Consider the following 22,268-nt stretch of genomic DNA (forward strand, 5'->3'; position numbering starts at 1 on the left):
ATATAACTGCAAACATGGAGTGTGTGTGTGTGTATGTGTGTGCACAAGTAACAGAAGTAACCAAAAATTAATTAAACTTTGCTCTTTGCAGAATTTGCAGCTTAATACCTTACCTGTAGAGTATATTTTTGTGTGCATATTCTGTCTTATGTGGATGTGTACATGTGGGTTTGCTTGCAGGGCATACATACAAATGCACATTATCATGCTGACAGCCTTATCAGAATGGGCAAGTGTAGTTAAATGCTACTATCTGTGAAAGGAGGCAGCTGGAGGATTTGAGCAGAACCTTGTCTGGCAGTGTGTAACTCTTTCAGAGTAATGCTCTCTAAGATGAGGACTAATAACTCATGAAGGATGTGGCTGCTGGTATTCCTGTCTAGATGGCTAAATACTTTCACCATAAACACACTGTCAATGTGTTTACCTGTTTTTAATTTGTGTACTTAAAACTCAAAACTGCATTTTTTTAACACATTTTAGCTAAATCTTTCCAGTACAACAGAGCACTTAGAAGAGAAGTATCAAATTTCTATACAAATATATACTGTTTGTAGGTTATGTATGTAGACACACATTCATACTGTTCAATGTGTGAATGTGATTTCAATATAAAGGCATTTAAATTAATCTCTAATCTGTAAATTTACAAAGTACAGCTGTCATCAGAGGCTACCACCAGAAAGTTTGCTCACCTGTGTTTAAGCCTTATTTTATACATTAGTTATACTTTAAGTAACTCCTCCTCTAGGTTATATGTTTGTGAATGCTAAGGAGCGTGTGGGTATGCGTGCACGTGGATTTCATTGCGAACGGTAGAGGATGCTGTCTGTTGATTCAAGCTGTGTGGCGGTTAAGAGTGGAGTACTGAATTTAAAATGTTTCTTTAATACAGGCTCACTGTTAAAGAGATGCACTGCCTTGCTCGGTGTAATGTTGTGGCATTGTAGGCAAGATTGGGCAATGTTGTGGAATAATGCTTATTAAATCTCTCTCTCCCGTCTATCAGCTCTCTGCGTGTCTCATGCAGAGTTTTCTTTTTCTAGCTTGTCTCACTCTTTTTGTCTCTTTAACCATCTACACTTTAACACAGTGACACAATGTTTACTACTGTTACCCTGTTGGATTTCCTTCAGGCACATAAAAGCAAAGTTCCTCCACCACCTGGTTTTCATTCTCCTTTAGTGTCTTTTTTAGTGTGTTTTTTTTTTGTGTGTGTGTTTTTTTGTGTATGTGTGAGTGTGTATGTATCTATAATGCCATTGTCACCTACTGTGCGCTACAGCACTCTCGCTGCATAAACCAGATTTAGATTTTGCCTGCAATGCAATCAGTCAACCTATAATTAGGGTTGGCAGTGTTTCCCACAGGTTGAGAATTTACTTGTGGTGGTGGGTGGTGGCGTGTGTAATTTGCATGCAAAGACTCATGCAGTTTAGAGCGGGAGATTGTAACCCAGGTTATTTTCTCTAGCTAAAATTTAAAGATTTCCCCCAAACGCCTCGCATGCAGACTATCAGTAGATGCTACAATTTACTGATGTCCCCTGAACACCTCACATGCAGGCTATTGGTAGACGCTAGCTATATGGCTGTGCACAGAGAAGCCTCTAGTCCCCACACTGCAGCACACGCAATTCAGCCAGGTGTGGCTAAAAGTGAGTTAATTTGAAAAGAAAGAAGTAAGGCATTCAGGTGTAATATTTACCTAAAATGAAACCGAGTGATTTAATCTACCTGGGCGGGTCTTAATGTACCTGGGCAGGCCGCCCAAGTAGAGCCTGTTTGGGAAATGCTGGTTACAATTCGAGAACCAGTTCCAATTTCATAAGAAGTTGGAATTTGTTAAGAAGTATGACTTTTCATTCCACTTACGAACACTGAAAGCAAAGTTTGGATCTATTGCCCCGTTCTACGTGGCTAGATGCGAATGTGTCAAGACGTATTATATTTAGAATATAAAAACCCAGAGCTGGCATCTGTAAATTTGGCAAGAGACTTTTGTGATACAGCAAATCCAGAGTCCATCTGACATGATTAAATATTTTCTACATTTTTCTCTTAATCAACTTCCCCTAGTGTCAACTGTCTTAGAATCGGCTGTTGCTAGCATGCAAGGCAAATGTAAAACAGGAGATGATGCCAATGAAGAATCGGAACCATAGCTCAATAAAAACTGGAATCAAAAAGTGGAATTAAACAAACAAATAAACCAAAAAAAACCTTACCAGTATCAAACATTATCTATAACTGAGGGACCATGACTGGCCCAAGGCAGGGAACTTATTATCCTAGAGCAGAAAAGCAATGGTCAGCCTTATGGGTATTTATTTTAACTTTTTCTGCCAAGCAGAAAAAGGGGTATAATCCTAATTCATATTCAGATAGTTAAAGAAATTCACAAAAGTAAGCTACTCAGTGCAGTCACACTTTTTAATATTCACCACTGAGGAGCAATTTGGGATTAATTGCCTTATTTTAAATGTCAAAGCATTTGATCCAAAGACCTTTTGGTCCAAACCCCACATCTCTGACCTTCAGGCTGTTCTTGCCCCCATATTTGGAAAGTGTTTTTTTTTTTTTTTTTAAATTTCAACTGACCTTTGCTTGCATCAGTCAGCCCCATTTAGAGAGTAATTGTTAAGTTTAAACAGTCATCATTTGAATGTAGTCCCTTCATAACAAACAAGAATATACAATACGGCATGGGTAAATCAGTAAATTTGGCTACTGGGCTGTTAGCTTTATTACGCATTTTCTACAATGACTTATTTCCACAAAACATGACATTTTCATTCCAAAAATTACTGAAATAAAAGGAAACATGCGAAGTGCTAAGCAAGTGATAAAGTTTAGAGTAAGTGGGTAGGGTATGTAAAAATCGTTAGTCTTTAAAGCAGTCACATTATTCTAGAAAAGTAAAAGTAGTCTATATTTAATTCAGGTCAATTGCCCATTCAATCTTTTTTCCCCATATTGCTGCGATTTGATGATTAGGTGAGTAAATTTATGCTTAGGTAATATGCAACAGATCTGACTTTTCCTGTATTCACGTTCATTCCTTCTTTAGGGCTGCACTACTGCATCACAGTGATTAGCAGTTGCAAAACAATTACTTTCAACTAAACGAAATGCAGGACAAGCTGCATCCTGAGGGCAAGATAAGCAAAATCATGCAGATGAAGTCAAAAATATCAGAGACAAAAAACTATTGACTATATGCTAAAAGTTATTTTGATTCCTGTGAGTATTTAGTTACAAAGAAGAAAGCTGCAGTATGTCTTCTTTTTTTCTTTAATTAACATCTAAAACCACATCTTGAATCACTTTGTGACCTGCTTTTGGTGATAAGGGTCACAAAATCAGGTCTTGAAATGTGTAACCATAAATTCAGTATTTAGCAGAGTGAAAACACACAGGGGAGACATTCCCAACCATCTTCTGTCACAGCCTTAGAGTTCACATTTGCTATGATTTTAATGGTGAAAAGTTGGTGTTATCGTGTAGTAAGTGAAGCATAAATGAAATTTTTTTTTGCCCTCTGACTGCTTTTAAGAACAATGAGCCCTGTTACTCTGTAGGATTTATAATGGTCTCAACAAGTTTCTGATCAGATCGATACATTAGGTTACAGATGGTTATGGTTTGGTTTGGACCATGATTGTGGTATGTCAGTGTCTACAGGATAACTTAATAATTTATACGAGAAGTGAAACGTCAGTGGCTTGTAAGCACTACTGAAGTGTCCATCTGTTCAGTCCACACGAACTCTGACCTCTGGTAGGGGTTTCACACTACAGAACCAGTCGTCCTGTCAGCAGTACAGGTCCCAAGGTTCTGCAAGGACAGCAGCTGGCCAAACTGTCTAACAGGTTGACTGATATCAGAAGTTTGCTTAACAAAAAATATTCAATTATGTTCTAGTAACAAAGTTAACAAACTTTAGTTATAAATAGCTAATTTTCATTTCTCTACTTCTTTGTCCTTTATTAATGATGACCTAGACGGCTGAGCTGTTTATAGCCACCATTTTGCCACATAGCTATGATTCTCTTTTCTCTTACAACCTCTCCCCTTGCCTGGTTCTATGGCAAAGTATTAACCACTGCATGCATTACAAGACAATGATGCTCCAGAAATAGGCTAATGTGTTTAAAATCACAACTGATTCAACCAGTCCAATCAGTCTATGAAAGCTATTTAGAAAGCGCCGATCTCTGGAAGACCAATACCATCTCAGCCACCCAGACAAATAGACAGATAAACACATGTAAAGTGTCATTTTCATATACCTCTACAAACTTGTACACACATGAAGGCAAACAAGCACTTTAGACAGAAATTGTACAAGGACACCCAAGGCGCACATGCACACAGACAGACATTCAGTTAGAAAGTCGGGTATGTGGAATACAAAGCAGTTTTAATGGGACAAACACAGAAAAGATATAGGTCTGCCAGACAGCCAGTCTAATGGTGTAGATGAAGTCAGATGAAAGAGTCTATATGTATCAGTTTGTCGGTGTCTGTATTGATCACACAGCTCAATACTTTTCTTTAACTTTCTCCTTCTGCCTGTCTGTTTCCTTCTTCCTCTCTTTGTCTTTTTCTCTATGTTCAAACCCTCATCAATCACTGATCAATTGACAGTGATCAAGAGAATGGAAAAGAAGTCTTGTTTGTGTTTGTCCATGAGCATGAATGTGTGTGTTCACGTGTAGTTGTGTATATGTCTACAACACTATCCATGACAATAAAAAAGACAGTCACCCGAGTGTACGGGAGTTTATTCTGTAAAATGCTACAGTTTTGTAAGTAACTGGCCTGGGCTGACTAACAACTGTATTGACATTTAGGAGTGAGTTACTTTTGTTGCCATTACTTAGTTTTTTGTTTTTCATACTTAAGCAGAATAGAACATAAAATAAATTTAGCTCATTGGCAGTTGCTTTCAGTAGAGTAAATATTCAAAATATTTTACAAATATTAAAATACAGAGACTGGGCATCGGACACTCTCCATTCAATGCAAATGAACAGTGAGTTCAAGATGGCAGCTGAATGTCTCTATAAATAAGAATCAGAAGGTGAATGATCCATTGGATCTAATTGGATCCAAGGATTCATCTTCTGTTTAATATATTTTACTTTCCTCATACTTTGCAGTATGGAAGCTCTGTTCTAATCTGCTGTTGATTTAAAAAATGTGGCTGCTATTCTTCTTGTGTGTTATTGTTGTTGTTCCCTTTATTATTCTTATTTCCTCATCCTTCTTTTGCAGTTCGACAGATGAGCAATTTCGTTGGAACGCTCAAGGTAAAGTTCACCATAAATATTTTTACAAACACCTACAGCACATCCTGCTCAGTCCTGCATGTAAAGGTATTGTTGCATGAACTGGCTACTCAAACCCTTTTCATTACTGTTTTTTAAGGTTTTAAAGGTTACATACTGTACATACTTAAATACACGCATATTCCGAAACTTTCTTGCACACACTCCACATTCAATCAAGTACACTTTTTGAACGACTTTATTTTCAGTCAGGCAGCTCCCAGGGCAGACTTATCAGGGTACTTTCCAGCATATAATCAAAATGTCCTACAGCTCATAACCAATACATAACGTGTAGAGTTTAATGGACTGTTAGAGTAGAGAATTGAAGTTATAGTCCAGAGAGATCTCCTTCAACTCTCTACCTCCTTCCCTCGTTTTCTGTCTTCTGTCTTTCTCTGTCTCTCATTCTCTTTTCTATTTCACAGCAGATGGACAAAAGGATATTGAGGATGAACTGACCACAGGTTTGGAGTTGGTTGATTCTTGCATTCGCTCCCTTCAGGAATCAGGAATACTTGACAGTGGAGGACGTAAGTGTAGTTATCAACATCATTTTGTGTGTGTGTGTGTATGTGTTTTTGTTCTTATATCCTGGTGGGGACTTTAACTTGAATGCACACTCACCCATGGGGACTCGTGTCACCATGGGGACCTCAGTTTTTGTTCCCACAGTGACAGGGTGGGGAAAAAGAGAGACTGCTTTTTTTGGGTTAAGACTTGGTTTTAAGGTAAGGGTTAGAATTATGTTTAGGTTAGGGCTAGGGTAAGGATCAGGGTTAGGTATATAGATGCGATGGTTAGGGTAAAGGGCTAGGAAATGCATTATGTAAATGAGTGTCCCCACGGGGATAGTGGAACAAACATGTGTGTGTGTGTGTGTGTTTGTTTGTTTGTTTGTGTCTGCAGAGGACAAGGGCGATACAACCCAATAATCTAAAGTGTCTATTTAAATTCCAGTTATTTCAATCAAGCTCTTGCTGTTGACCTGACTCATAGAAAAGCAGAACTGCTACCCAAACAAAATAAAATTTCAGTCTAAGAGCATAACGGTATAGACCAAATTTCATTTGAGTTTTTAATTTTTATGTTTATTCATATTTGATTTTGAATAATTTAATTTTAAATGGGAAATTAAATGTCTCATAACTTTCTTAACACAGGACAGATCAAAATAAAGTTCTGCTTAACTGTACCAGGCTCTTCAGCATGTGTAAACAAACTGTTTCACAAGGAATATACATCTAATTTTTAATTATCATGCACAGTCACTCTTTAAAAAGAGTCACTCTTTAAAAAGAGTAACTGAGGAGGAAAGAATATGCAGACAATCTTAATAAAAACCACACCTGTGGTTGGTTTAAATACAAAAGGAGTGTCGTGTATATTGTTGGGAAATTTAATTTTGTTCGGCTGAAAGAAAAGGAGAAAATGTACTCTTATTAGTCCCTTCAGCCATTAGATATATGGCCTAAGCGTAGCAATTCCTGTGTTAATATTGAGTTCTCACTCAGATTTCATTTCTACTTACAGTATTCCTTACACACAAAATTTGTGAGAGAAATCCATGCTGTAGTTTGGCACTGAAAGTTTAACAAAGTTGAATACAACTGATTCTAAAGTGAAGCGTTTTAAGGCCTAATTCACAACTAGAAATGTTCTTCTATGAGGGGATAAATATGTCATTGCTCTTTTGAAGGGCAGACAGAGAGACAGCACACAAACAGACAAACAAACAAACAAACAATGTGCACCTCCTAGATTTGTACCAACAACCAAACACTTTCAAGCAGCTTTTCTATCTTGTGCCTTGGATTCTGATAAACAAAATCAAACAATGATTGAGAGGCAGACTATGTAGGAGGTTTCACTAAATGTACTTGGCATTTTATTTGCAACACTGTATTCCCATTTCACTTAGTGTTTGCTGAACTTTTTGATAGTTGATATTCCTGTAAATGGTATATATAGCGCTTTTCAAGTCTTATCGACCACTCAAAGCGCTTTACACTACATGCCACATTCACCCATTCATTCATACGGTGCTTTTTTTCAATAATACAGCGCTTTTCTATACATACACACACACACTCACACACCGATGATACATCGGGGGCAATTTGGGGTTCAGTATCTTGCCGAAGGGGATCAGTATCTTGCCCAAGGGGCCTGGAGTGGCCAGGGATAGAACCACCGACCTTCCGGTTAGTGGACGACCCGCTCTACCTCCTTAAAATGCCACTCCAGTGGCATTTCAAGAACTTGCACTGTATGGGTTGCTTAACGCATTTCTATGTGAGGAGTTTACCCACATAAGATTATTATGTGTTATTTGTGGTACTAGAACGGGCTGGCCAATGTTTAGCACCCCCGTAATATTTGTGCATACACACACAAAGACGCACTATATGGCACACACACCAGTTTATATAAGGCTTATAACTCTTGAGTTGTCTATGTAGGATAGCAAAAAAGATGGACAGGAAAAAAAGACAGAAAGCTGGTTTCTAATATTTACCTCAAAATTGCTGTTGGTGGTTTGCATTGTTAAGAGGCAGGCTCCATGTTTAAAGGTGCTATATTTAAGTTTTGCTATTGCTACGTAGCCAGCGTTAGCATTAACAGCTGTTTACTTACCAAGAGCTTCAGCCATCACTGCGTTTACAAGACAAGAGGTTAGAATATGCCCAGCGCTACTTCTTCATCCTCTCATGTTGGACTGAGAGCAGACTAGACTCTACAGTAACTCACTATCGCGGTATTACGACACAGAGACTGGCCGGGGCTAGCTGGGTCCAAATAGATAGCACTTTCACTGTGAGCACTGTTATTATTGGTGCTCCATACCCAGTTTTTTTTCCCCATTTTGCAAATGGGATTCTACCAGAACCACCACTATGTGTGGGTGCAGATAAATTCAGCATAGCTTTTTCAGTTTGTGTGTGTGTGTGTGTGTGTGTGTGTGTGTGTGTGTGTGTGTGTGTGTGTGTGTGTGTGTGTGTGTGTGTGTGTGTGTGTGTGTGTGTGTGTGTTGTGTGTGGTTTCCCCCAAAAGGAAGCACTACAAATAGCTAATTGTTAAATACACAGTATAGTGACATGTCGCTGTTTTCGCTGAAATGTTGCACAAAAAAGGGAGACTTTTTGCTTTCAACGGGATACTGTAGTTGGTTATGTGTCACAGCAGAGCTACACAAACATTTATACACATAATAAAGTTTACAAAGATACACAAGCTAAAAAAAAGATAATGTCATGAAATTCACTTCACAAAGCAATTACTGTGTGGCTTTAGTGTATCGGCTATTTTAAAACCAGCCTTTTTAAAAAGGTAAAACCCTTCTGTGTTTATGTTTGGTGTGTGTGGTGTATGTGTGTGTGTATGTTTGGTGTGTGTGGTGTATGTGTGTGTGTGTGTGTGTGTATGTTTGGTGTGTGTGGTGTGTGTGTGTGTGTGTGCATGTTTGGTGTGTGTGGTGTGTGTGGTGTGTGTGGTGTGTGTGGTGTGTGTGTGTGTGTGTGTGTGTTTGGTGTGTGTGTGTGTGTTTGGTGTGTGTGTGTGTGTGCGTGTGCGTGCGCATTTCCTAGACTACAAATTTGACTTTCATAATTTTACTGAGCTGCTGAAAAATTCATATTTTCCATATGACAATGGAGGCTCTATGACACTCAATAGAGAAATTAAAGGACTTAAAGCCCTTCTGGCAACAGTGTTTTTCATTTCACCCTCTCACACATACACACAAACAGTACACACACTTACATTACTTACAGCACTTACATATATATACTTAGTATTACACTTGCACAACCACATTAATTCCTAAATATACTTTAACTCTTTTTCAAACTAATGACTTTCCTATCATCTGACCATCCAGCATAAACACACTTTACATCACAGGTGTGAACACTGAAACAAGCAAACAAAGTTTTTGTCACACTGCACACACAAGGTAACAGACACCAAGGCTGAGTGATGATGAGTTTGGGACCTCCCACTAAGTCTGTGTAACAGAAAGTGCTATTTAATAATTCATAAAAAAGCAAGGAATAAATCGAGATGTGAAAACACAAGTCTTTTGTGAAGATGAGAAGCAGAAGAGTTGGTCTTGGTTCACAACACACAGACTCACAGGGAGGAAGGGATTCTTAGGGAAGAAAGAGAGAGGAAGAGAGATAGAGAGCAAGCAAATAGGTATGGAAGAAGAACAATAAGGGGTCTTTGTCATTTTGGGTAAGAAACCACACATGTGCCAGTGCCTGGGGGGGGGGGACGATATTGATAGATATTAATATATTAATGATATTTAGACATTTGAAGATCCTAGTGTGGCTTCCTTATTCCACGACATATGATTACATTGATTTTATGTACTGGAAATTTGTATTCAGAAAGGGAGAGAGTAATAATAGCAACAAATATGTATATGTAATATAGTTGAGTGTGAGTGAACAGGTTACAAACCTAACTAAATAAATTCAAAACCACAATAACACAACACACACAAACATACATATAACTTATATAACCTACACACCACACACTACACCACTTGAGTGGTTTAAAATATCCCCTTTCCCTTCAGCTGACCTGATCACTGGAGCCTTTATACCCATCCTTTCTCCCTAACTGTGTGGGATTATGTGTGTGTGTAGTGTGTGTTATTATAGCCATACTCATCATTGAGTAAAGCACATTTGTTTCATATAGTTCTCTACATTTACACTGTGTACGGAAGGGGAATTGAGTGGTCTTTAGCCATTGGAGTGTATGAAGCCACTGGAGTGTATAAGCCACATTCCAATATCCTACAACGCTTACTAAACATCAAAATAAATGAAACAATGTTAAATGTTTCATTCAAAAGTAGAACTTACTTATATCTTACACAAGTGATCAAAAGAAGTTTTGTTCAGGCCAACAGTACAAGGTAAAAATTAACATGTTTGAGGAGTTAAAGTTTCAAGTTGTTAGTTGTTCCATCAATGACAACTTTCTTATTTTCAGCCCTCCTCCCATAATCTCCATCTCCCTCCTCCTCCTCCTCCTCTCATTCTATCTGTTCCTCTGTTCCTCTCTCCCTCTGCTAATAAATTATGCATGCCATCTCCAGCTCACCGAGTGCTGCACTGCTGCACTATCTGCTCTAAATTGCTAATCTCTCGTCCCCATTTCACTCTTCGCCTCTCAATCTCTCTTCTCCATGCCCCCTCTCTTTCTCACTCTTAATCTCTCTCTCCTCACTCTCTACACCACACGCACAAACACACACACACACACGTACACACACACGCATGCGCACACACACACAAACTCAACTCAACCCAACCCCCACCTTTCACCCGACCATACACCACTCCTGTCTCTATCGGTAGGACCGGCTCTTCTTTCCCAGAGTTCCTTGCAGCTCAACTCCACCCCGGAGGCTTCGCTCCAGTACTCTGCCAGCTACCATAGCAACCAGACCCTTGCCCTTAGCGACAGCATCTCTGCAGCAACTCCTCAGCGCAGCGGGCAGATTGGAGGAGCTGTGCACAGCTACAACCAGGTAGGTGATACTGTTGTACAGTGATGATAATAAGGATGTTGGTGCTGATGATGATGAAAAGGACAGTCGGACAAAAATTCAGCCATTTGGGTAAACTTTACTGTCTTTTCGTTTGTATACTAGGCTGACCACAAGAGAATTTTAATAATCGAAATAAGAGAATTTTGACTGTGAAGGTAACTTACCTGAAGTGAGCTGTCCACAGTTTACAAAAACAGCTGCATTGTACTTTTTGCTCATTGAAGGCATGCAGACCTTTGAGGACAAGCATAGTGTTTAGATATACTGTATATGCTTGTTCTCAGATTCCTTGCTGCCCCGATTTTTCATCAAAGACTAAACGAACATCACCCTTCTTTTTCCTCTACTCCTTTTTTTCACGCACTGACTTGCATAGCGATTCTTCAGCTACGTGTAACTCTGACTCTCATTGCTCTCACTGCATGGGAATTTGTTTGACATTACAGTTGAGTCTGTTGATCAGTGTATAAGTAGATATTTATACAAAATCCCATTTAATTAGTCTTACTCAAGTGATTTAAGTCCAGTCACTACAACTGGCTTCTCTAGGAATCCATGGTGTTTTGTCTGTATTTTTTAAATTCCTTAGAGCTGTTTTGAAGGAGACAGGTAATCAGATTCTCATAGACTAAAATGAGGAGATTATTAAATGCACAGAGATAACTCAGTGAATATCTATTTTTTAAGGACTTGGGAAATAAAGCTAGACACAAGTCACATATTAATCACAGCGGTGTGCTGATGAAGAGATAAACCCCACAGAATTACTTTCCGGCCCACAGGAGCAAATTATTTCCAATTTTCATTTCCCCAACATATCAATGGTAATACATGCAATGTATACAGACAGACAGACAGACAGACAGACAGACAGACAGACACACACACACACACAGTACCTTCAAACAGACACCCACCACAGCTGCTAAATCAGTGAGCAGCTGCAGTGCTTCATTCAAAAATATTGCCAGTGTCTGGGGCAAATATTATATTTGTGATAGATGGCTATCAATTGAAAGTAAGATGAATATTTTTGATCAATAATTATAAACTAGATAATTTTTTAACAAGGATTAATACTCTTTCAAGATATTCTTTATGTATCTTTGCAAATATCTGCACATTTTTTCAGTAAGGTTTCCAACTCTGAAGTGAATGGGTGTTTGTTTTGTGTTACTTTTTCATTTGTTGTGTGTATAGGTGTGTGCGTGTGCAAATCTGTGTATATGCATGTTTCTTTGCACATGTACTTGTGTCTTTTGAAGAAGAAAGGTGAAGGAGTTGATATCTGTCTTTGTAAACACTTTTATTAACCCCCCTCCTATTTTCCCTCCAGGTTCTTCCTTCTCTTCCCTCTCTGCTCACCCTCTCTGTCTAAGTGAGCATGAGTGTGTGTGGGCGTGTGTGTGCGCGTGCGCGTGTATTCTCCTCTGTGATGTTTTTGGCTTGTCAGTGTAATGGGGCTAGGGTTGTCAGCAGGGCTTTTTGCCCATTATTAGCTTTTCGCATGCGAGTGCTGATAGATAGGCAGGTGCAGCTTGAATGCATGTGCAGTACATGCATGTTTTTGTTGGTGTGTTTGTACACTTGTGCACCTGGGTGTTTGTGTGTACATATGCTCATTGGGCATGTTTGGTATGCAATCCTTCAACCATGTGTGTATACATGAGTGCATTAAGTTTTCACAAGTGACTGTTTCAGCGAGAGTGAGAGAGAAAATGAAGGGTCTAGCATGTAGCTGCTCTTCTGTAAGGTATTTATAACACTGAGAAGCCGTGCTTTAATAATGCATGAATACATGGCACCTCAAACATCCGAGTGTTTTTCTAGAGGAGAAAAGTAGCAGCACTGCAAGACGACACAGAAAGTGCTCTCCCTTACATGGTGTGTCAGGCTTTCTATCTATTAATTAACTCAGCCAACAATTCATCTATACTCATAATTTATTTACCCAGTGAATCAACCATCCATCTATCCATGTAGCTACCTGTTCATTTGTCTATTTATCAGTATAAAGTCCATTTCTTTCTCACTTTGCAACTTGATGACTGTAGTACATCTGCAGTGTTGAACACAGTCAAGTGACAGAAACCATTTACAGGGTTCATGAACTCAGTTTTGTGGCCTGCATCTTATCAGCCTTAGGGCACTCACTTGGCTTCATAACCTGCTAAACTAACACAGGGGACTCTATAGAGGATTTTATTACGGAGCACACTGTTTTAGATAGTGGCTCACAAATTCCTATTAAAAATCTCTCTGTGGCTGCTTCTAGACACTTTTAATAATCCACTCTCTACTAACACCTTTTCCATGTGCACTCAAACAAACAGATCAAGTCACATTGTATAAATAAAGCACTTACATGTGCACTTAACATGGGTTTCATTAACACCTCAAATACTCAAGTATTCTTTTTTAAGACTAAAACTAATTGCAGTAACCCATGGTAAATTGTAGTTCCAGTTATAGGAAAGGCTACGATAAGTTACCTGGGATATTATAGTAAAATTATGGATACAGATGCATTTCAAACACATGCATTACAACATTTCAATTTATGCTATTAATTTTTGCAGTCTGAGAATGCTCAATTACAGCAGCAAGAGTGAAGTTATTAACATATATAGAATAAGTCTTGGTGACATCAGGTTCTCTCATTTCTGAAGGAAGATAAAAATGAATTGTGCCTTTCTATCATGAAAAGACAAATATTCTTGGTTGTCTGGAAAGAGTTGACATCAAAATAATGATTTATTTTATGGACGTCATAAAATTGAGACTCGATATCAGCAGAATATACTAAGCAACTGAGATTGCTGATGACAATTCAGAGGAAATCATATTATGTTGAATTAAAGTGATGGAAGTTGTTCACACTGAGTGTCTTTTAATGTTATTTTAAGAAATCTTACTAACAGTAATTTTTGTAAGAAAGAGGAGAGGCAGAAATTCTATTTGTATCTCTGACAGGACTATTTAAGAGCAAGCTACTAATAAAAGTGAGAACCCACAGCCAATTCTAAATAAGACCTGGAGTATAGCCAGTTTCTGTTAGTTTAGCCACATTTGATCTCTGACTTCACTGAGACAGATTTTGATTGTCGCAATTATTCCTCCAGAATATTTACCATCCAGAGTTGTTGTTTTGGAAGTAAAGTTCACCGCATCCTTTATAGTTGAGCCAGGTTAAGTTACATCTTCCATCACGAATTACTTCTTCTGTGTTGAGATCAGAGTGGATCTAACAACTCAAGATGGAATGGTATCATAAGCACTTCCACATACTGTATACACAATGACATGTAGACAAACACAGTGTCAGAATTTGTGTCGCAAACATTTTAGAAGATATATGGAAGCACCATAGCTTACTGTATACTGTATACTGTATATTGCATTATATATCTGCTCCTCATTTTACAGATTTTCCATTCTGTCAGTCCTTATCGGAGTCTCCCTGTCTCTGCTTCTCTGCCTGTTTTCCTCCATAAGATTTATGTCAGTTTTTTTAGAAAGAGACTGCTAATCCACTCAAGCAGAGATAAAATAGTTTCCATGACCCTTGTGCAAACAAAGCAGTACTGGAACCAAAGGCCTGTTTTCTTCAGCAGACACGCTTTGGCTCATCACAAAGCAGGAAAATATAACCCGAGACTGCCATAGAGAACACAATAGGAGATTGTGTGTGTGTGTTACTATATTTATCTAGGGAAGGTTTGCTGAGCATGCATCCTTTTTTTTCTACCAATTTCTGCACAATTGTACAGCTGCAAATGTTCAGACCTGGAAATTGTTTTGTGCAAACCTAGCCTTCTAACATAACTCTCTGTTTGTGTGTGTTTGGGTGTGTTTGCATGTTGTGAGGCACTGGTTATTGGATGATCAGATGTATAATGTCATTATACAATCTAAATGTGTATTTACATAAGTGTATACACATGTATTTGAGTGTTGTTTCTGCCATAATATAAAAGGTATACTAGATGCAGATTCAGACATATGAATAGCACACAAACATGGCTGTAAACATGGGTGCACACGTTTCATGTGTAGATACACATTCAAACAGAAACATGTGAGAATAACTTGTTTAATGCTAAGAAAGAGAAGATTTGAGTGTAACTACTGTATATGCAGCGATGAAAGTGCTCCAAGGTGACTCAGTGACTGTGTGCTTGCATAATATAGGTCATGTACAACTGCAGCCATGTCAATTTAACAATAATGTCAGTCACCTTTTCAGCTTTAAACATCAACATAAGGCTATATGAGGCTCAGTGGAGCACTGGCATATGCTCCCCCTACGGTCTCTGGAGACTAAGGAGAATATACAGTATTAGGATAGACCAGCTTGTGATGTGTTCTAAAAAGACTTTGCCTCACAGACTGACACATGACTTTTGTCTGTAAGAGATTCATCATGTATTGCTTTCAAAGCTGTAGGTATCAAGAAAGCGGGTGAGTGAAAATTTGCATTTCTTTCCACTGTCCTTGTTTAAATTTGGCTCAAAATGAAAACAAGACTGCTGACTTACATTATATGACATTCATAGAAAAAAATAAAAAAAAAATCAATATGAGTCATTTAATGGATAATTTAATAACAGATTCAATTATTTAAAATTCTTAATACTTGGCTTTATGTGACGACAGATGATAGAGATTAAGACATGAATGTACAGTACTATGGATTGTGTAATCCTTTCATTGATTTTGAGTAGATGGTGTGAAATTGAGAATGAAATATGAGAAATTATTTCAGGCAGCTGGGCTGTGGGACTTCATGGTTTGCTTCTGTGAGTCTGTTTGAGTCACCCCTCAGTTTTCTGTTGGGACTTCATTACTAGCTACTGGTTTCATTTGGGATCCTCAAAGGCTTGACTGAACTCATTGTGCATAAAAGTTTTTGATGGCCACTACTTTTTATTCTCTTTTATCCAATTTTTCTTAAATATCTCTCTTCTTTTTTCTCATCATAACTTCTCCCTCCCCCACTAATCACTCCCTCTATTTGTCCCTCCTTCCCTGTCATGGCTCTTCTTCCCTCACTTGCTCTGTGTTCCCCTACATCCCCTCAGGTGACATCTAGTCGTGCAGCCCAGCAACAACAATTACAAACTGGGGCAGGGCCAGGTAAGAAACCACCTCTTCTGCTCTCCCCTACTTTTCTGTGTCTCTCTTTGTGGAGATGCATTTATTTATAAAAAATTCATTTGACTTAGCATGAAGCTCTGTGGATATGCAGAGATGACATGGAGACACTGATGGACATGCATGAGAATTGGAATAAAAACGTTGCTAGTAGTAGAATGTTTTCAGAGCCTGCAGTATGTATAATTTTCTCACGTTAGTATTGTTCCTCCATAATTTATAAACAGGCTATATTAACTCCCGCCACTGGAGCCTCTTTGGTTCGGTGTAGAGGATATGGGCCATACATGTATCGTACTGTATATACTGTGTTATCTATTTCTTTATCCAGCTTTTTTTATGTCTTTTTTATTAACTTTTCACACATTGACTATTGCATGCAAGACCTTCCCCATATAGTATATAATTTTACTTGGGTAAAACAAAATGATACACAGTATACTGTATTGGCAAAATAATACAAAAATCACCATAAACGGGGTCATTTTGGTACTCCCAGTTATTTGCCACTATATTTCAGGCTTTCGCAGTATCAGTTAGTTTTAAACAGAGACTTGGCTAATGTTTGAAAAACATAATAGCAGGCTATGCAGTTAAATGAACTTTTATTCAAACCTTGCATTTGTTGAGCCACTTTTATGCTTTTCTAAACCAGCCCTGATGCAGACCTGTAGCTTTTAAATATTGCCCTTTCCCTGTTATAAACCCACTATAAAATTGCTCCAAATCATCCAAATCTGTAGTCCAAATCATTAACATAAGCCTCACCACATTCTCTGTAATTTATCTGCTTCCTGTGTTTATTGATGTTTCTCTCCCTTCCCTTGTTCTCTAGGTATCTACTACTCAAGTTCCACCTTGCCTGCCCAGCGTGTCAGTTCCCCTCTGTCTGGAGGAGGAGGCGGCTCAGGGTCCAGTTCCCCTATTAAGCTCCAACGCCTGGGATCAGCCTCAGACACACCCGGGTACTCTACCACTCAACGACTGCCTTCCTCCTCCTCACCCAGCAAACAGTTTCCTGCTAATCGACTGGCCAAATCATACAGGTAGAGAGCCACAATGACTGTGACATGGATATTGATTTTGATGTATTGCTTTTGATACTGATGTGTAATAGAGTCTGATGGTGTTTGAAGGTGAATAAGGGACTGGCATTTGAAAGAATTACTATATTTAACACATCAGTCTCATTCATAGGTTTTACAGAGGGCTTGAGAGAAAAACTAAATAAATGATGATAGGCTACAACAGAATGGAAAAGGAAAACTGCCTTTGAAGTTCATTGTCCTTCAAGTTATGTCGGCATGCAGTGTATATAAATTACACACATATTTCACACATAATAGAGGAAGCATATGACTGTTTTCATATGTGAAATGGAATTAATAGCTTGAAGTCATTATTTCTCAGACAAATAACATTACTTTTCCAATTTGTCTTCCAGCACCACAGTTGCTGTGACAACAGCAGGAGGGGGCGGGTCTCCCCTGAGGGTGTCATCTCCACCCAACTCTACAGCAGCAGGTGGAGGGGCTAGCTCATCATCCTCCCCTCTTCACCAGGTACTGAATATTACACTGTTAGAATGTGGACACCTTTAGAGCTGAAATGTATTTATATTTAATAGAGTATTAAATGTGAATATTTTATGTGAAGCACGCATTCAAAATGCATTAGATATTTGATTTGTTACAAAACACTAATGAATGAAACCAAGGCAGGTGTAACAGCACTAGAGTTAGTGCAATTATAAACTGTTCCTCAAAGTCTGGGTGAAATCAATATAAAAACTGCAAAATAACTGAATTTTGTCTCTCACATGTGCATGCATATACATTTAATTTACATATGATTGTGAGAACATGTCAAGGTTCAACTTGTGTGCACATAGAAACTTCTCCCTTCATCAATGAAGTAAATTGTGACATCAAAGTATGTTGATTTTTTTTTCTCTTCCTGTGGTCAGTCTCTGTTAAATATTATCCTGGCCTGGTTTGATAATTATTTGAATTAGTCAGATTTTTTGGAGGAATTCATTTATTTTACCCAGCGCATATTTATCTTTTCTTCTCCACACATTTACAGTGTGTTTTTCATTATAGAGCAAGTTCTTCTACTGACAATTCTGAAAGAAAGGTTTTTGTCAGTGGCTATTATGTGCAGCTTAATAGTACGAAAATTATCATTCAAAGTACAGTATTTAAAGAGCTAATGCCCAGTATTTACCAGAGCTGCAATTTTCAGTTGTACTATTCTATTTAATTATAATATCATATTGGCATCAATTAATAGTATGTAGGGTGTTAATAGGGAAGATCATATTTGTGGCCACATTGTCATATCTTTAATCATGACAAAGAATGGCATGTTGCAGCCTGAGAGTAATAACAGATTGAGTCATATCTTCAAACAAAATCTATACAAGCCAGTTTTAATTCTTCAAATACGCTATCCTTTCAAATATCAGTGTAGTAAGATTCTGAAAACAATCCTTTGCATACATTGATCATGCTGCATCTTATCTTAATCCTGATTTCTTAGTTAAATTTGTTGGATGCATTTATCCAATATCCCACATTGTACAATCGTGCGGGTGTTTTAAAAGTAAACTACACTCTAAGTGGTTTGGACATTGTTTAAACATACTTCCAATTTCTATTTATAAGTCCGTTTTAGAAAAGTTTCTCATTTGGATATAGATACAAATGCGAATTTGAAAACTCTTCTCATCTAAACCACACAAATCAAAACTTTCTGTTACATGTTTGCCTGCCAGAACATTGTAATCTAACATTAGTAAATACATCAGTATGTAGACGTCATGTTTTACATTCACCAAACTTATTTACAATATTTGAAAGAAAAAAAATAAAATAGAAACCTCTTGTCGTTACAGATGAGTTCAGGCATAGGGAGCTATGCTACTCTGTCTCCTAAAAGACTGGCATCTCACCACGCTTCTGACCAGTACAAGATCTCCCACGAGCTCTACGCTACTGCTACACTGCAGAGACCTGGCAGTCTGGCAGGTGGGAGTTCTCACACTCATGCAGTTTCACATTCACATACACATTAACGCAAACAAATGTGTAACTCTTCTTAAAACAACCACATGTACTGTGAGTTGTAGAGGGATGTAAGGAAATCTCTTTATCCATTTACCACTTATCCTTTGAGGGTTTCAAGGGGGCTGGAGCCAATCCCAGCTGACACTGGGCGAGAGGCGAGGTACACCCTGGATAGGTTGCCAGTCTATCACAGGGCTGACACTTAGAGACACCAGTCATGCTCACATTCACACCTATGGGTCGCCAATTCACCTAACCTCCATGTCTTTGGACTCTGGGGGGTAGCCAGAGTACCCGGAGGAAACCCAACAAAGGCACGGGGAGAAGATGCAAACTCCACACAGAAAGCCGAACCGTGGTTCAAACCCAGAACCCTCTTGCTGTGAGGTGACAGTGCTAATGACTGCACTAGCACTTATACTATAAGGGGGCCACTGTGTTACATTACATTGCATTTTACTGCCATGCCAAGAAATGTCAAGTGCTGCGTTTAAGTCTATTGAAGTAGCCAGTCTTTGAACAGGCACATGAGTGTGTTGTGGTCAGTGTCTTAGGGTTATCTACTCTATATCACAGCAGTTGTGCCTACTTCAGAAGAGATGTCAGAACATCTTTGTGGCTGCTCTTCATAAAGTAGAATTTCAAAATGAATGCGCTCGCTGTTCAGCAGTTACATTTGTGAATTTTGAACTGTTTATTAACAAGTCTGTTTATGGTCCATTGTAGGTTAGTGTATAATTTGATTTGACGTTGAATGTTTTTGCCTGTTTTTGCCTGAATTAAATTGTAGATAGCCCACTGTTTCAAGGACTTTATTACAAGTGCTATTATATTTTTCATTGACTCTAATTAGCAGTCCTTCATGCATATTCTGACCATTGCTGTCTCTTGCTTTTTTCCCGTGTGTCTGTCTCTAAATTCACCTCATATCTACTGAGCTGTCAATTGGTGCTCTAATGTCCAAACTTTAAGCTCACTCCCCCTCCATGTGTGACATTTTCCTAATTTCTCTCCATCTCCTTTGTCTCACTCCCTTATTCTGATTCCATCTTTGTCTTTGAGTTTGTGTTCTCTATCTGCCTACTGCTGGCTAGCAGAGTGTGACTGCGTGCAGCTTACATTTGTGTTGGTTAGGGAGGTAAACAGGCCGGTCAGTTAGCCATGCTGTTGAAAGGAGGATACAGTTGCATGAAATGTAATAGCCTCTTTGCCACAATCATGCTCAAGTTAGGCATGATGAGGCAAACCCTTACTTTATCACTTGATATACTACAATACAGGAAGTGGAGGTAGGGTCTTGCTCTTACCCCAGGCTCCTTGCATCATCCTACCGCAAAGACTTTTCGATAAAGAAGGTTTAGGATAATAGAGTCCAGCTGTGTATTTTTCTTTATTAGTATAAAAATACTCTTTTTGGCTTGTCTGTTTTGTTGGACAGTTAAATATACAGGCAGAAATATACACTGGTACTATGCTGCAACAAAAACTACAGCATGGCTACAAGCTACTGTATGTACTTGATCCAACTGAGATGGCTGAGTACCAAACATGCATTGATTTCTGATATGATGTGAAAAGTCATGGGGTTTTGACTGTTAAGTTAATGGTTGATACATGCAGAGTTTAAATGGCTGACGACCAGCAATGTGTTCCGTGGACATTAAAAAAAATGAAATACGGAGGCTCTCTTGCTCTCTTTTTTCTCTCTCTTTCTCTCGATCTACATCTGTTTCTTCCTATTTCATGTGTCACTGCATGTCCCTCTTTTTATTTTTTTATCATTTGTTTTCTAGTTCTGATTTGGTGCATCTCTAACTCACCCTTACATACGTACACACAGACACAGACACACACACAAACACAACATCAACCTTATCTGTCTACTATATAAATGGTGTGCTGTCTGTCACTTGGATGGACAATGGACAGGTCTACGAACAGAGAAATTATATAGGTTGCTTTTGTTAAGGGAGTTCTGTTTTCCCCTCCTTTTATTTTTTCTCATCATCACTATTAACGTCTTTGACCCTTTCCCTCCACACCTGTCCTTTTTCTTTACTCGTCTTTGAGTACCCATGCATCTTCTGCCATATTCATTTGTCTTTATTTCTTTATCCTCTATTCCTTTCACATTCTCTATATGTCTTGCGTCATCCTCTCCATCCTGTGTGGTTCATATCACGGCCTTCCCATTCCACCTGAAATTGCACTCTGTCTTCGCTCCCTTCTTTCGTTTCCTTGTTCCATATCTCGTTAAAATCCAGCACATCAATTCCCCTGTACCTCCCTTCCTTACCTCCTGTACCTTGTCTTGTATTTGCCTCTCCTTCATTTTCTCCTCTGTCTTTCGTCATCTCTCCCTCTGTCCTCACATCTTTTTTCTTCCTCTCTCTTTTCTCCAGGCTCTCGTGGCTCCTACAGTAGTCAGCACAGTCAGGAGCCCCTTCGGCCCTTGGGATCCCCAGAGCACCACATAGATCCAGTCTATGAAGAACGTGTCTACCAGAACAAGGGCCCCATGAGGAGCCTTAGCCAGAGCCAGGGGCCGGACACAGGCCCCTATCGCAACAACACCAGTAAGGCTCTTGGTGTATTTGTGTAATCAGTTACAACTAGGCAGTTGTAATTTTTTTGTTTTTATTCACTTCATATGCTCTATGTTTTGCATTGTACAATATTTTTTACACTAATGAAAATGTGTCTCATTTTGTATTAGTTTTAAACGTAAGATGTATCTTGCAACTTCTCAGTATTTTGAAAACTTTAGCACACTCGTGTCCTCGAATATTTTACGTCAACCTTGACAAAGACTGCCTTCCTTGCAGACAGACAAAAAGATTATAGATTATAGACTACGATCTGCCTTTATGCAAACCTAGAGCATGGACAAACTTGTATGAGGAAGCAAAAGATGTGTTCATTAGGAGAAATTGCAGTTTACATCACTTTTTCAGCTACACAGCATGTGTTCACCTCATGTTAATCTCACTGTTCGGAATACATGATATATAGATGCAGCAATACTCATCAGGACAATTTATGTCCACGTGAGGTCTGAGGTTTTTACTTTTGAGTTATTTGTTTCAATATTTTTTTGATGAGGTATATTTCAAATAGCATATTACAAAATGAATGTTACTGC

The 22,268-nt window shown here is 38.6% G+C and overlaps 1 protein-coding gene across 1 annotated transcript in view; it reads left to right on the forward strand.

Annotated features, from left to right (window-relative positions):
* ctnnd2a (catenin (cadherin-associated protein), delta 2a) overlaps nucleotides 1-22,268 on the forward strand; it is a 235,849-nt gene that overhangs the window by 105,488 nt on the left and 108,093 nt on the right. The window contains exons 5-12 of the mRNA XM_040126585.1: nucleotides 5,280-5,314; nucleotides 5,761-5,865; nucleotides 10,711-10,883; nucleotides 15,986-16,040; nucleotides 16,894-17,104; nucleotides 17,503-17,620; nucleotides 18,955-19,087; nucleotides 21,529-21,702. Of these exons, the coding sequence (XP_039982519.1) occupies nucleotides 5,280-5,314; nucleotides 5,761-5,865; nucleotides 10,711-10,883; nucleotides 15,986-16,040; nucleotides 16,894-17,104; nucleotides 17,503-17,620; nucleotides 18,955-19,087; nucleotides 21,529-21,702 (1,004 nt within the window). The remainder of the gene's footprint in view (nucleotides 1-5,279; nucleotides 5,315-5,760; nucleotides 5,866-10,710; nucleotides 10,884-15,985; nucleotides 16,041-16,893; nucleotides 17,105-17,502; nucleotides 17,621-18,954; nucleotides 19,088-21,528; nucleotides 21,703-22,268) is intronic.

Source organism: Xiphias gladius, chromosome 5, assembly GCF_016859285.1.
Source record: "Xiphias gladius isolate SHS-SW01 ecotype Sanya breed wild chromosome 5, ASM1685928v1, whole genome shotgun sequence".
In the NCBI taxonomy this organism is placed as follows: domain Eukaryota; kingdom Metazoa; phylum Chordata; class Actinopteri; order Istiophoriformes; family Xiphiidae; genus Xiphias; species Xiphias gladius.